The 11975-nt window shown below is 38.7% G+C and overlaps 1 protein-coding gene and 1 long non-coding RNA gene across 5 annotated transcripts in view; one reads left to right on the forward strand and one right to left on the reverse strand.

Moving 5' to 3' along the window:
• Nucleotides 1-6066: 6066 nt before the first annotated feature.
• On the reverse strand, nt 6067-6741 carry LOC110710091. The gene is made up of 2 exons (XM_021888357.1): nt 6546-6741; nt 6067-6468 (listed from the first exon to the last, which is right to left on the reverse strand). The coding sequence occupies exons 1-2, from the start codon at nt 6618-6620 to the stop codon at nt 6172-6174; spliced, it is 372 nt and encodes a 123-aa protein (XP_021744049.1). The 5' UTR covers nt 6621-6741; the 3' UTR covers nt 6067-6171.
• A 111-nt stretch (nt 6742-6852) lies between these two features.
• The window catches only part of LOC110710089, a 5233-nt gene continuing 110 nt past the window's right edge, over nt 6853-11975 (forward strand). The window contains exons 1-4 of one of the 4 annotated variants that reach the window (XR_002509118.1): nt 6853-7331; nt 8498-8672; nt 8773-8960; nt 9087-11975. The exon at nt 9087-11975 is cut by the window's right edge and continues 110 nt beyond it. This is a non-coding gene — a long non-coding RNA (uncharacterized LOC110710089). Of the gene's footprint in view, nt 8673-8772; nt 8961-9086 lie in introns of all 4 variants that reach the window. The other 3 variants (XR_002509119.1, XR_002509120.1, XR_002509117.1) reach the window with 3 other exon arrangements.

Consider the following 11975-nt stretch of genomic DNA (forward strand, 5'->3'; position numbering starts at 1 on the left):
TTGCGTCCATTGGCCGGCCCCAGGCAAACGGCCAAGTTGAAGCCTTCAACAAACTCATCTCAGACGGCATAAAAAAGAAAGTTAAGAGAGCTGGCGGTCTTTGGGCGGATGAGTTACCTCATGTCCTTTAGGCCATCAAAACAACTGAAAAGGGGCAACTGGCGAAACCCCGTTTCTCATGACATATGGCACTGAAGCCGTCCTGCCCATTGAACTTTATGAGCCAACACTCCGAGTCATGCTATATGATGAAGAGGCTAATTGGGAGGCCATGCGTCTAGCATTGGATTCACTCCCGGAGCGCAGTGGCAACGCCACCTTGCGTCATGAGATATACCGTCTAAGAATGACGAGGGCCTACAACAAAAGAGTACACAAACGGCCCCTCAAAGTGGGGGACTTTGTGCTGCGAAAAATGGAGGCAACCGGTAGGGCAAATGAGCAAGGGAAGCTAACTCATAATTGGGAGGGCCCCTACCGGATTTTTGAAGAAGTCAGAGGCGGCACCTACAGCCTGGAGACCCCGGACGGTAGGCAGCTAGCCAGAACTTGGAATGTAGACAACTTGAAAAAGTACTACTTATGAGAATTTGTAAATTTTTGTAAATAGTGTATTAATGAGAATGCTTTATTTTCAAATTTTCCCTTTTTGCATACATTTTCCATGTCATGTGCAACACGCAGGCGGCAGCTATAAAATTAAGGGCCAATCGGCCAGCTAAAAAAAAAAATTGTCTGCTCCAACAGAGCAGACATCCGGCGATGCCCTTTGGGGTGAATTCGTCGAAGAGAACATCTCCCTTCCGGTTGGTATATTGTTCTAGCGATCATGAATCAAACGGCTCTAACCGGCTGTTTGAATGATCCTTTGTAACCAAGATGCGACCAGTCTTCACTGCAAATAGTACAACCGGTCATTTCTGCAATGTGGTACCCTAGGGCTTTACTTCAAAGTAATACAGCCGGTACCCAAGTAGGAAAATACAGCCGCCCGTACTACTAAACAGTACAGACGACATACGGAATCTTGGTCATTCCATAACCAGCTTTTATACAAAGGCACCTCAAACAGTTATGCCACTGAACCTAGCAAGGTCCAAACCTTGGCATGTAACAAATGACTGACCTCAGCCGGCCAAATAACCGACTGCATATAAACATGGCAAAATGGGGTGCTTTACGAGCACACCCCAGCCGATTAGTAATGCGATCAGTTTCCTTCAAACAATCAAGCACCGCTTGTCTGTCTAATCGGGTACACATGTGGACGTCTGCCTGTTAACCTTTTGAAGTTAACAACCAGCCATCCAGGGTCAAACTCAGTAACCCCACCCAGTATATATGGGAAGTCAGACGTCATTATACTTGGCAAAAATTTGCGAAAATTAGAAAAACGCTAAGCAAAAATAAACTGAGAATCGAATCAAGGCAAAGCAGACGTAGTCGGCGAAATATATTCAATAAAAATAAAATTGAAAATGTTGAAATTGTTAACGGGACCCCCGTCCGGTGAAAATAGATACAAAGATACACGGCACGCAGGCCGAAAATTACACTCATTCAATTTCGACGGTCAGCTGGGTTGTTGGTGTTTGAGCATTGGGTGCCTGAGTCTGCTGCGGCTGGGTCTGGTTGGCATCAGCTTCAGGGCCAGGGAGGTTGGCGGTTTCCTCAACTTCCGCATGATCCTCCTCCTCTTCAGCCGCCTCAGCCCGCAGCTTCTCAATCTCCTTTTTGGCCCATTGCTCATAGGGCTCTAGTGTCGGCTGACCCTCCTCTTGTGCCAAAATGACAAGATCTGCGTATCGATAGGTGATCTCCCAGGCGGTATAGTCTGCATCTGGATGAATAAGGGAGAACGCTATCCTCATGCGGTTCTTGCAGTCTTGCTCATTCTCCTCAATGAGTCGGCTCTGCTTCGCCTGAAGGGTTGCCTCGAAGTTTTTCTAAGAAGTGGCAGCCTCCTTCTTCAGGCGGTCATTCTCCTTCTTCAGGGAGGAGTTCTCCGTCTGTACCTTCTTCAAGGTCTCGAGAGAATCCTCATGGCTCTTCAGCTCCGTCTTGGCGTTGTCCAGCGCCACCTGAAGGTTGTCAGCCTTGACCTTCGACTCATTGAGGGCCTTTTGAAGGGTCTTAATCTCGTCCGCCTGTTGCATGATTATAGATTTAGTTTCTAAGTCATGCACAATCATTGAATACTGAGCTACATTATGGGCGTCATTGGCGTCCCGTTTGGCTCTCCTTACCTCCTCTTGTTTGCGTGCATAGGCTCTCTTTAGCCCTACCATGCGAAGCAAGGACTGCGAAGACACAGCCGGTGTTAGAAAATATCTGATGAGTATGAGATTATAGTGTAAAGAAGAGACGGAGGTATTCCCTCAGCCAGGCTGACCATCACACGGGCAACATTGAAGGCGTTGATCCCAGGGATCACTTCCTTCTCGTCCTTAGGGACGGCTTTCAGCATGGCCCGAGCGTATTGTGTCACGTCCGGCTAGCAAGAAGATTTATCTGCACCAGAAACAGACGGTGAGAAAGGAGCATACGCCCCTCTAATAGATTGTCGGCTGGATGACGAATCCTCCGGCTGGAGTTGGGAGTAAGACTTGACCCGCATGGGCAGGCCAAGTAGAGTGAGATTGAAGGGGTCATTCGTACCTTGGGTCTCTTGTGTGCCGCGTGGGCCTTTCCCGGCGGATGTATCGCCTGTAGTTTGTAGGGAAGGAGGGACATCCGTCCTTCCATGGGAAAGGTCGAATCCTATCCCAGTGTTCTTCACTGATTTGTCGCCGACAGTCAACCGGTCAACGTGAGAGGTCTTTTGGACCTTAGGAGCAGGCTCCTCCCCAGCCGGCTTTGGCCGGGGTTGTTTGGAAAGAGAGCGAGGAACCTTGCTCCCATCCTGAAACAAGGCAAAAAGCGGTCAGACGGATAAATCTGAAACAACTGGGAATAGAAGAGAAAGCAGGCAAGCAATACGCAATAAGGTCAGGCGGACTTACTTTCTTGGCCGAAAGGGCAGCCTTCTTCTCGGCATTCTCCTTGCGGATATCCGAGGCCTTCTTAGCAAGCGTCTTGTATGTTGGCAACATACCTTGGGCTTCAGCTGCAAAATAACAAGAGACGCCTGGTTAGAAAAGGTTCAAAAACACATCTGAGCAAAGCAAAATTATACATCCGGCACAAGTTGGCCGGCTGAGGCTCTCAACCTACATTTATTTTTGAACATGGTGCTTAACCCGCAGGCGGACAAGAACGCCTCATCCCTTAGGAACTCATGTTTAGGTACCCAATTCTTGGGTACACTAATAACTTCACCGGTTGAGATGGTGGAAGTGGTGAGCTCGAAGAATCCAGACTCTATGATTGCTTCGTAATCCCCATCCGGTATCGGGGGCATTTTACATTTTTGCCCAAGCAGCTCAGGCTTCCGGTTGTACCTCCGAAGCTCCCGATTTTCTTCATTGGTTGGAGCTTTAACCAAGTAGAAGCGGTTTTTCCGATCTGACCACTTTGACGGCTTGTCAAGCATCATTAAGTACTTGGGATATGTTGTTAACTTATACCAGGCCCTCCAACCGCCTGGACTCCGGCTCAGACAGTGCATGTGGGCGAAAGCCTCCCAGCCGGGGTTCAGGTTCTGCATTTCGCAGGCGGCAATGTACCCCAGAATATTTACCCAAGAATTGGGGGTAAGTTGTCAGACGCCTAGGCCATAACCCCTGAGTATGGCCTTTATTGTGTTATGAAGGGGGAAGCGGAGCCCCGTTAAAAAAGCCGCCTCATAGCAGCCAAAGAAGCCGTCTGCATTGCGCTGGTTGTCTTCCCAGGCAATGGTCCCCATCTCACGCGGGACGACTAATTTGTACCCTTCTCCTAAGGGCCGCTTGAGTATGAAATTGGCTAAGTTTCTCTGCATGCTAGCCCTGTCTTTTGCAGAGACGGAGATCATGAGAGGGTCGCCTTTAGTGTTCCATGTAGGCCTCTCCTATTCCTCGCTATCCACAGACGTCGTGAGATAGCTGCTGCTGCTGTCGCCCCCATCAGAGCCGGACTCAGAGCCGGAACTGGAAGCGGGGTTCTTGTTTCTTGCTGAGGTTTCTTGATCCTCAGCTCTAGAAGCAGAGGCGGCTTCCTCACCGTCTTCACTGTAGGACCCTAGAATTCCATCGCTAGGGGTGCTTGGGGTGCCTCTTGGAGATCCCTTTGTCATCTCATCCGGGATCCTCTCCTCAGGCGGCAACTCTTCTGAGCTTCCGCCTCTATAATTGGGATCCACAGTCGTCTTCCTGGTTCTGGCCATTGTGTCATGCACAGACACGGAGACGGTCGGATTGGGAGATGAACAAGAAAGATTCCAATGCCCAGAGGCGGCATCCCCGGTCCTAGACTCAGCCATACTGAGGGACCGGTTGGTCTCAAAGCTATGTTCCGGGTGTGGGTATAAAGGGTCCATCTACTTATGGAACTAATAAAGACAAAAGCACAAACGTAAATACATGCAAGAGCTAAAAAGAGCAGAGGCGGTACCTAAGTTAATTGAGAAGGAGAAAAAACCGCTTGACTGAGTAGCTGGATGTGTTCTCTGAGTAGCAGCTGCAAATTTGCGATGCTGTTCACAAGACACACAGATGGCAGAAAATTCTTTGAAGGAGGCGGAAAATACCGGATGTGCACTCGGAAGATTTTTGGAGAAGTTTTCACCTTCTTCCCTTAGCACTTCCAAAATTCGAATTCAAAAAAAAAAAAACAAAATAAAACGTCTCAGGCCTTTGCGCCTTTTCACCCTCGCGCCTTTTCACCTTCTGCCCTATGCACTTCCAAAATTCGAATTCAAAAAAAAATACAAAAAAAAATGTCTCAGGCTCCACGTGGCACCGCCACGTAAGCACCTGAGTGGGGCAAATATTTAGGGTAAAAATTACCCTAGACACGTGGCCCAATGGCCTCGCGACACGTGGCAGCCAGCCATAGGTCAACAGGATACCAATCCCTTGTTGACACGTGTCCTTTGAACCATAGATGGGGTACTGGTCTCCCCACTATAAATAGTGGGTCAGACCTCATTTATTGGGCATTCACAAACTTCCATAAATACAAACACGAATCCCGAGAAATATTAATTGCAGAATCCTCCTGTATTAGCGAGGAGTATTTACTGTTTCCGCACTTATTACCTCCTGTACATTACTGACTTGATCGTCGGAGGCGGAGCTCCCACCAACCGGAGTCTTCGTGGTTTTGCAGGTACAGGCGTCGGTTGCACATACTAGGGATTGTAACTCTCCCGTAGGACACATCAAAAACCCCCGAAACAATATGTGTGTTTGAGGATATGATATGTGTGTTTGAGAATTTTTTTCCTCATTCAGGATGTCATATACTTCCTCTATTTTTTTACTTGACTTGTTTCTTTTATCACGCTTGCCAATGCAAAACTTTAACGATCAATAACTTTAATTCTCCAAAAGTAAAAATTATATATTATGATAGTACTTATTGAGACGAATTCAAAAAGATCCTACATGAATATTTTTTTCCTTACATATTATTCACTAAAGACGGTAAAAGGAGGGGTGGTGAATAGTGTCAAAGTCAAAGCGGGTCAAGTAAAAAAGAACGGAGGAAGTATGTTTTTGAGGATTTGTTTTTCTTCATTGAGGATATGATGTATTTGTTTGAGGATATGATATGTGTGTTTGAGGATATCATATGTGTGTTTGAGGATATCATATATTTGTTTGAGGATATGATGTATTTGTTTGAGGATATCATAAGTGTGTTTGAGGATATGATATATTTGTTTGAGGATATCATATGTGTCTTTGAGGATATGATATATTTGTTTGAGGATATCATATGTGTCTTTGAGGATATGATATATTTGTTTGAGGATATGATATATATTTGTTTGAGGATATGATATACTAGCCTTTTAATGATAGGAGTATTTTTTTCTCAATTGAGGATATCATATATTAGTTTGTGGATATGATATGTATTTTTGAGGATATGATATATTAGTTTGCGGATATGATGAGGATATGATATTTCTGATAAAGCAGGTTATAAAATACATAATACATCATTTTATTTATTTTATTATATTAATAAAGTAGTGATAATAATACATAATACATAACATTTCAAGACCGAAACAAACTAATAGTACTACATCTTAAATACCATTTTCGGCTTCGGTAGGAAGCCTTTCATTACCATCATTATCAAAAACTCTATTGTAAAAAGTTTTATTCTTATAATACACATGCAGATTTTCACCAACAACCAAATTATTTCTATCCACAAAGTCCTGCCACTCTTGATCAATGAAAAATCCTCCAGAATTGCCTGTATCTCCTCCACACTCAACACCTTGACGTTCCAAGCACGTCCATTGTTCCCTTGATACACTCTTGATGTATCTTTAAATGAAAGCAGTAATAACTTCCATTTGGCAGGAAGAAGCTAAAAACACATTAACAAAAAAACCAATTACTAGTAAGATATAAACACTATTATATTAGATAAAAATATAATCTTACAAGCGAAATCCTGCAAGTCGATCTCCATTTCACAGTGCAGATTTCCATGTTTTCATAAAAATTCTCATTCTCCATTTCAAAGAGGAAGGTTTTTTTTTTTTTTTTTTTCTTTTTTTGAAGAAGAACAATAAGTATAGATAGACACAAGCTCTATATATAGGCAAAGGTTTTTTATAGGTAAATGCTTTAAATAGCTATTTACGTATGAAACAATGAAATGTTAAGATAATGCAATTTGACTAATATATATATATATATATATACATATATATATATATATATATATGATCGAGTTATAATGAGAACCTCTTGTATAATAGTAACTAGGAACTAATTAGGGCCGTTGGATCTAACTTAGATACGCGCTTGATTAGCGGCCCAGATTAATTCAAACATATTCCATTCATTTCCCAACCAACTAGCGCACTTTCTCTCTCCTCAAACATTTTCTCTCTCCTCCATTGCAACGAGTCCTCTGAATTCTCCATTGAAGCGGCTTTCGAGCTTTCTCTACTCCAATGAAGCAGCTTCTGAGGTAAGATGTTTGTTTTTTTCTTTATTTTTCTTAAAAAATTACACTTTCATTGTTTTTATCGTTAATTGTTTTTGTCAATTTAGGGTTCTTTTTATCTGGATTTATAAAATTTGATAATGTTTGAAGTTTATTGTGCTTGAATTAGGTATAATTTTTCAATAATAGTTGTAGTTTGCAGTTTTTTTTGCTTCAATTTTGGATTCCGGTACGATTTAATTGGAGATTCAAAAGCTACTCTTGAAATTTCTCAGGTATTAAAGTAATATTCAGCTAATAATTTGATGTTGTTTAACAGTTCGCTACAATAAATCGCAATTTATGCTTGTAAATTTTGTTTTGTTTGATGAAATTTGTGGTTTTTTTTTTTTTTTTTTTATTTTTTTTTTCCGCTCATGTATACGCGATATTTGATGATTTATCTATAATCTGAAAATTTTGTGTATGATGATGATTATTGAATATTGCAATAAAACGAGTATGTGGTAATTTGCTATGAGAATTATCTACATTCTGATAATTTTGTGTGTGATGATGATTATTGAATATTGCTTGCCTCATTGTTTAATTTAGCTATGTTGCTTTTAAAATTATATACAAAATTCCTAAAAGTAAATCAATTAGGCTTAGAGTTTTAAGTTTTCATTGGCAGTTGAGTAGTAGCTATGTTGCTTTTAAAATTATATACAAAATTCCTAAAATGATGATTATTGAAATAATTTGGAGCTTCAAATACTTGTGATTTTTGTAAAGATGTTGTGATTGGATTTTGAGTTTAAGGCACAATGGCTTTTGGTTGTAGTTTCTGGTAGATTGATATCTTTAATAGATATTGCTTAAGAATATCATTCCTATAAATTCAAATTGACCTTGAATTAGGTAGAAGTAAACCAAACCTTTTTAAAAGTAGATTAAATCTTTACCAAAGTAAATAAATAGCAGTTTTATGTTTAAAAGTGATTAGAACAGAAGTCAATGAATGTGTATAATGCCTTATACTGTGTTTGTTGAAATCCAATACCTCAAACCAGTTACATTCTTACATATTACTGATTTCATATAAAGAGAGCAGAAGGGTGCAAGAAGAAATACAAGATAACACAATGATGAACCTATGTTATTATTGGCTAACAAATTAAGTTCAACTTAAGACTTTTCAACACTTGCTTATACATATTTCCTCTTAGCAGCTTAATGCCAACTTGCTCAATGTCAACTTCAGAGTAACTCTAGCAATACAAACTTATCTAAGCACATGTCTGAAGTCAACCAAACATTGTATATTTTATCAAAGAACAGTACAAAATAAACCTGAAAAGAGATTAAGATCAATCTTGTTAGTTTCTAGTGCATACATTATTCAAAGTTCATTGTTGTCATTAGATTATAATGCAGCCATTATAACATAATGCCGCTGCAGCTAGCGACAAGTCATGATATGAACTGTATCTATACTTCTACTCAATTAACATAACACAGAATAATGGTGGGAATTGGGGAATAGACTCGTGATCGTGACTTCAAAGTCCGGATATTGAAGCTAATTACCAAGTACAAGAGCACGAGTACTGCTATAATAGCAAGCTTATTTGATGGTATGTTCCCTGTGAGAAATTGCTATTGTTCTTTGCAGCGCGAGCTGATATTTTTAAACTACATCGATTAATAAGAACATGTTTGCTTAATGCTATGCAGGTTCCGAAACTTTTAATAACATGACTTTTGGTTGGGTACATGTTAAGGATGTTACCATGGTACATATCCTGGCATTTGAAGTACCTTAAGCTAAAAGAAGGTACTGCTTAGTCGAAAGTGTTGCACATTATGATTCAGATATTATTAGGGTGTTAGAAGAGCTTTATCCAAACGGTACTCTTTTCAAAGTAAGTTGTTTCTATATATCTTGACTACTCCTTCTATTAGGCACACAACCTTCTCACATCTTCAAAGAATCATTTGTTGAATTTCTCTATTGGTAATGTTTTAGCCACCAAATTACATAATTTCAGGTGCAAAGATGGCTGTCCATTGAAGCCTGTTTATCAGGTCTCAAAGGAGAAACCTCGAAATTTGGGCATTGATTTATCCCTCTATCAATTCTCAATGCTTTGAGAGATGTGCAGTAAATCAACTCTTGACATACATGTGTGAGCTCCACCACGTCCTCAACATGGAGATTTTGTAAGGAAGAATGTGAGTTTTTAGTTTGGTGTGAAAAAAGTAAATAAAAAAGACTGTAAAGTGAATAAAAAAGCCTTTAAAGTAAACTTATTAGCTCAAGTGGTAGAGCACTATGCGGATGCATAAAGGTGTAGGTTCAATTCCTACATAGGTTATCTTAGAAAGTAATTACAAAACAATCTAAAGTTATTCATAATACCTCAAAAGTAAATCAAAATCTCTCAAAAGTAAGTAGAAAAACTAAAAAAGTAAATGAACATATGTCAAAAGTAAATCAAATCAACTAAAAAGTATAAAGTTCAATTTACTTAACTTATAAACTAGCATCTTTTTTTGAGGCGTCCAATGATAAAATTACAGTATAATCAAGCCTGATACCTGTTTGTAACAAGGATCATGCATCATCAGACATGTTGTTCTATTTCAGAACATTGTGGTTCTTCCACGACAGAATTAGCCAGACTATACTTACATGAACAAGGAAGCATTTGAACATTGGAATAAAAGAGAAGCAGTTACATTAATATGAACTTGTGAAACTACACAGTTGATACACTTGGGATATAAACTGTGAAGTATACAATGAATCATGTGTTATATTTTTATGTTTTGGATTATTGCACCAAGTATACTAAAACCTATTAGCTTAAATGGTAGAGCACTATGCAAATGCATAGGAGATGTAGGTTCGATTCCTACATAGATTGTCTCTAAAAATAACTAAAAAAACCTCAATAGTAAACCAAATCATCTTAAAAGTAAATCATAGTAATTCAAAAGTAATAAGTACAAAAAAGTGAGTATATCAAGCTAGGAATAAAGTGATGAACTTTTTTCAAAGTTAGGGATTAAACACTCTAAAGTTATAACAAAATACCTCAAAAGTAAATTAAAATAACCAAAAAGTAAATCAAATTAGCTTGATGTATATACGAACAATTAATTGGCTTTTAATGAGTAATGACACTATGAAAACTTGAAAATAGCACAAAATTTTTGAGTCATTGATTTAAATATCCTTACAAAATGAATCAAGTTATGAGAAAGAAGTATATGAAGCTCAATGTAAAGGTTTAATCAAAAGTAGAGCAAAATATGTTAAAAGTACATCATAATTACTCTAACGTAAATACTAAAAAGTTAATCAAAATATCATTGAAGTAAATATATAATAATATCAACTTTAAAGTAAATAATATTTTTTCAAAAGTAAATTAGAAAAACTCAAAAGTAAATATAAATATAATATTTATAATCCAATGGTTTGAAGCATAAGAACCTACGTGGGATTCAAACCCACATCTTTTGTGCACTTGCACAATGCTCTACCTATTGAGCTAGTAGGCTATTATAGAGTTAGAATAATTAGTTTAACACAATTGATCGTTTTAGTTTCTTTATACTAGAAAAATCACAAAATTAAATAAAAAAATACTCAAAAGTAAATATAAAAATACTCAAAAGTAAATAAGAAAAGCATAATTACAAAACTAGGAAGCAAAGAAGTTTCAGCCGATAACATGGCAGCAATTTTCAAAGCCTGTGACAAACTTCCATTATTATCATTGGCCGCTATTAGAGTCTTGGACAAAGAAGGCTCTAACGGAAGCTCAGCCATGGTTCTCCCAACACTCGTTATTGCTCCATTCTCATCTATTGCATCAATGAGATACAACTGACTAAGCATCACCTAATGACGCATAAGAAGGTGTATCCAGAAAATCATACTTAAGAATATCAATGCCAGGGAGGTCCAAGGACTTCAGATACAGGACACTCCATGCAAGTGAGGTTCTCTGTATAAAATCATCTTTATACACAATAGATGAATATAACCTATAACATTTCTTGGGGCGTGTCCTCCCAGCATGCCCCGATCGTTGGTTAACCTGCACTCTACTAATCTGTACAGTATCTAATGAATACAACCCAGTTTGAAGATTATACTGTCTTTTCATAACATAACAAAAATTTATAACATACAAAACCCCATTAACAGTCATAGAAGTTTTAGCAATATTAGTTGCAACAATAAAAACTCCTACAATCACTCTGAGGAGGGCTAAAAACACGAACCTGTAACTCCGGGGGCAACGACCCATGGAGTGGATAAATCACAGCATCCATTCCAGAACCTTCTTCTAAGCTCCTAACTCGATCCTTCAGCTTCTGCACCAACTTCTCTATATCCTCTTGACCTGTCATAAAGATCAATATATCTTGCTAAACTAAAATTATATATTATTAAAACTAAATTAAAGCTCCAAAAAAAACCCAAATAACAATAATTGAATCTTATATTATTGCAAAATTCCAAATGCACCGACACCCATACCTATCAAATACAAAACTGAAATCAACATAATCACAAACAAATTTCAGATCTTGCTAAACTAAAATCGAATCGTACTGAACCCAAATTTCGTAATAAAAAACGCAAAAATTTGATTTAAAATTGTATTAAATCAAGGAAAGCATTGTTAATTACAATCGAATCAACTTACCTGCCCATAAACTTGATTGAAGAATGCACGAAGATGAGAAGATGAAAATTGATGCCGTGCAAAAAGATTAGAGGAATTTCAGGAGAAGAGTGAGTTTGCAGGAGGAGAGAGAAAACAAATTCAAGAGAGAGAAAATGTGGAAGAAGAGAAAGAAAGAAAATGAACAACGCATGAGTTAGGACGAAGGTCATTCAACGCGTAAATTACAAAAAT

This window comes from Chenopodium quinoa, unplaced genomic scaffold (genome assembly GCF_001683475.1).
Source record: "Chenopodium quinoa cultivar QQ74 unplaced genomic scaffold, ASM168347v1, whole genome shotgun sequence".
Taxonomy (NCBI): Eukaryota; Viridiplantae; Streptophyta; class Magnoliopsida; order Caryophyllales; family Amaranthaceae; genus Chenopodium; species Chenopodium quinoa.

Excerpts from the sequence above, each read along its gene's own strand:
- LOC110710091 (XM_021888357.1), bottom strand. The coding sequence starts at position 6,620 with ATGGAGAATGAGAATTTTTATGAAAACATGGAAATCTGCACTGTGAAA. Across the intron at positions 6,469-6,545 it reads CGACTTGCAGGATTTCGCTT|CTTCTTCCTGCCAAATGGAA; the intron begins GTAAGATTATAT and ends ATGTGTTTTTAG.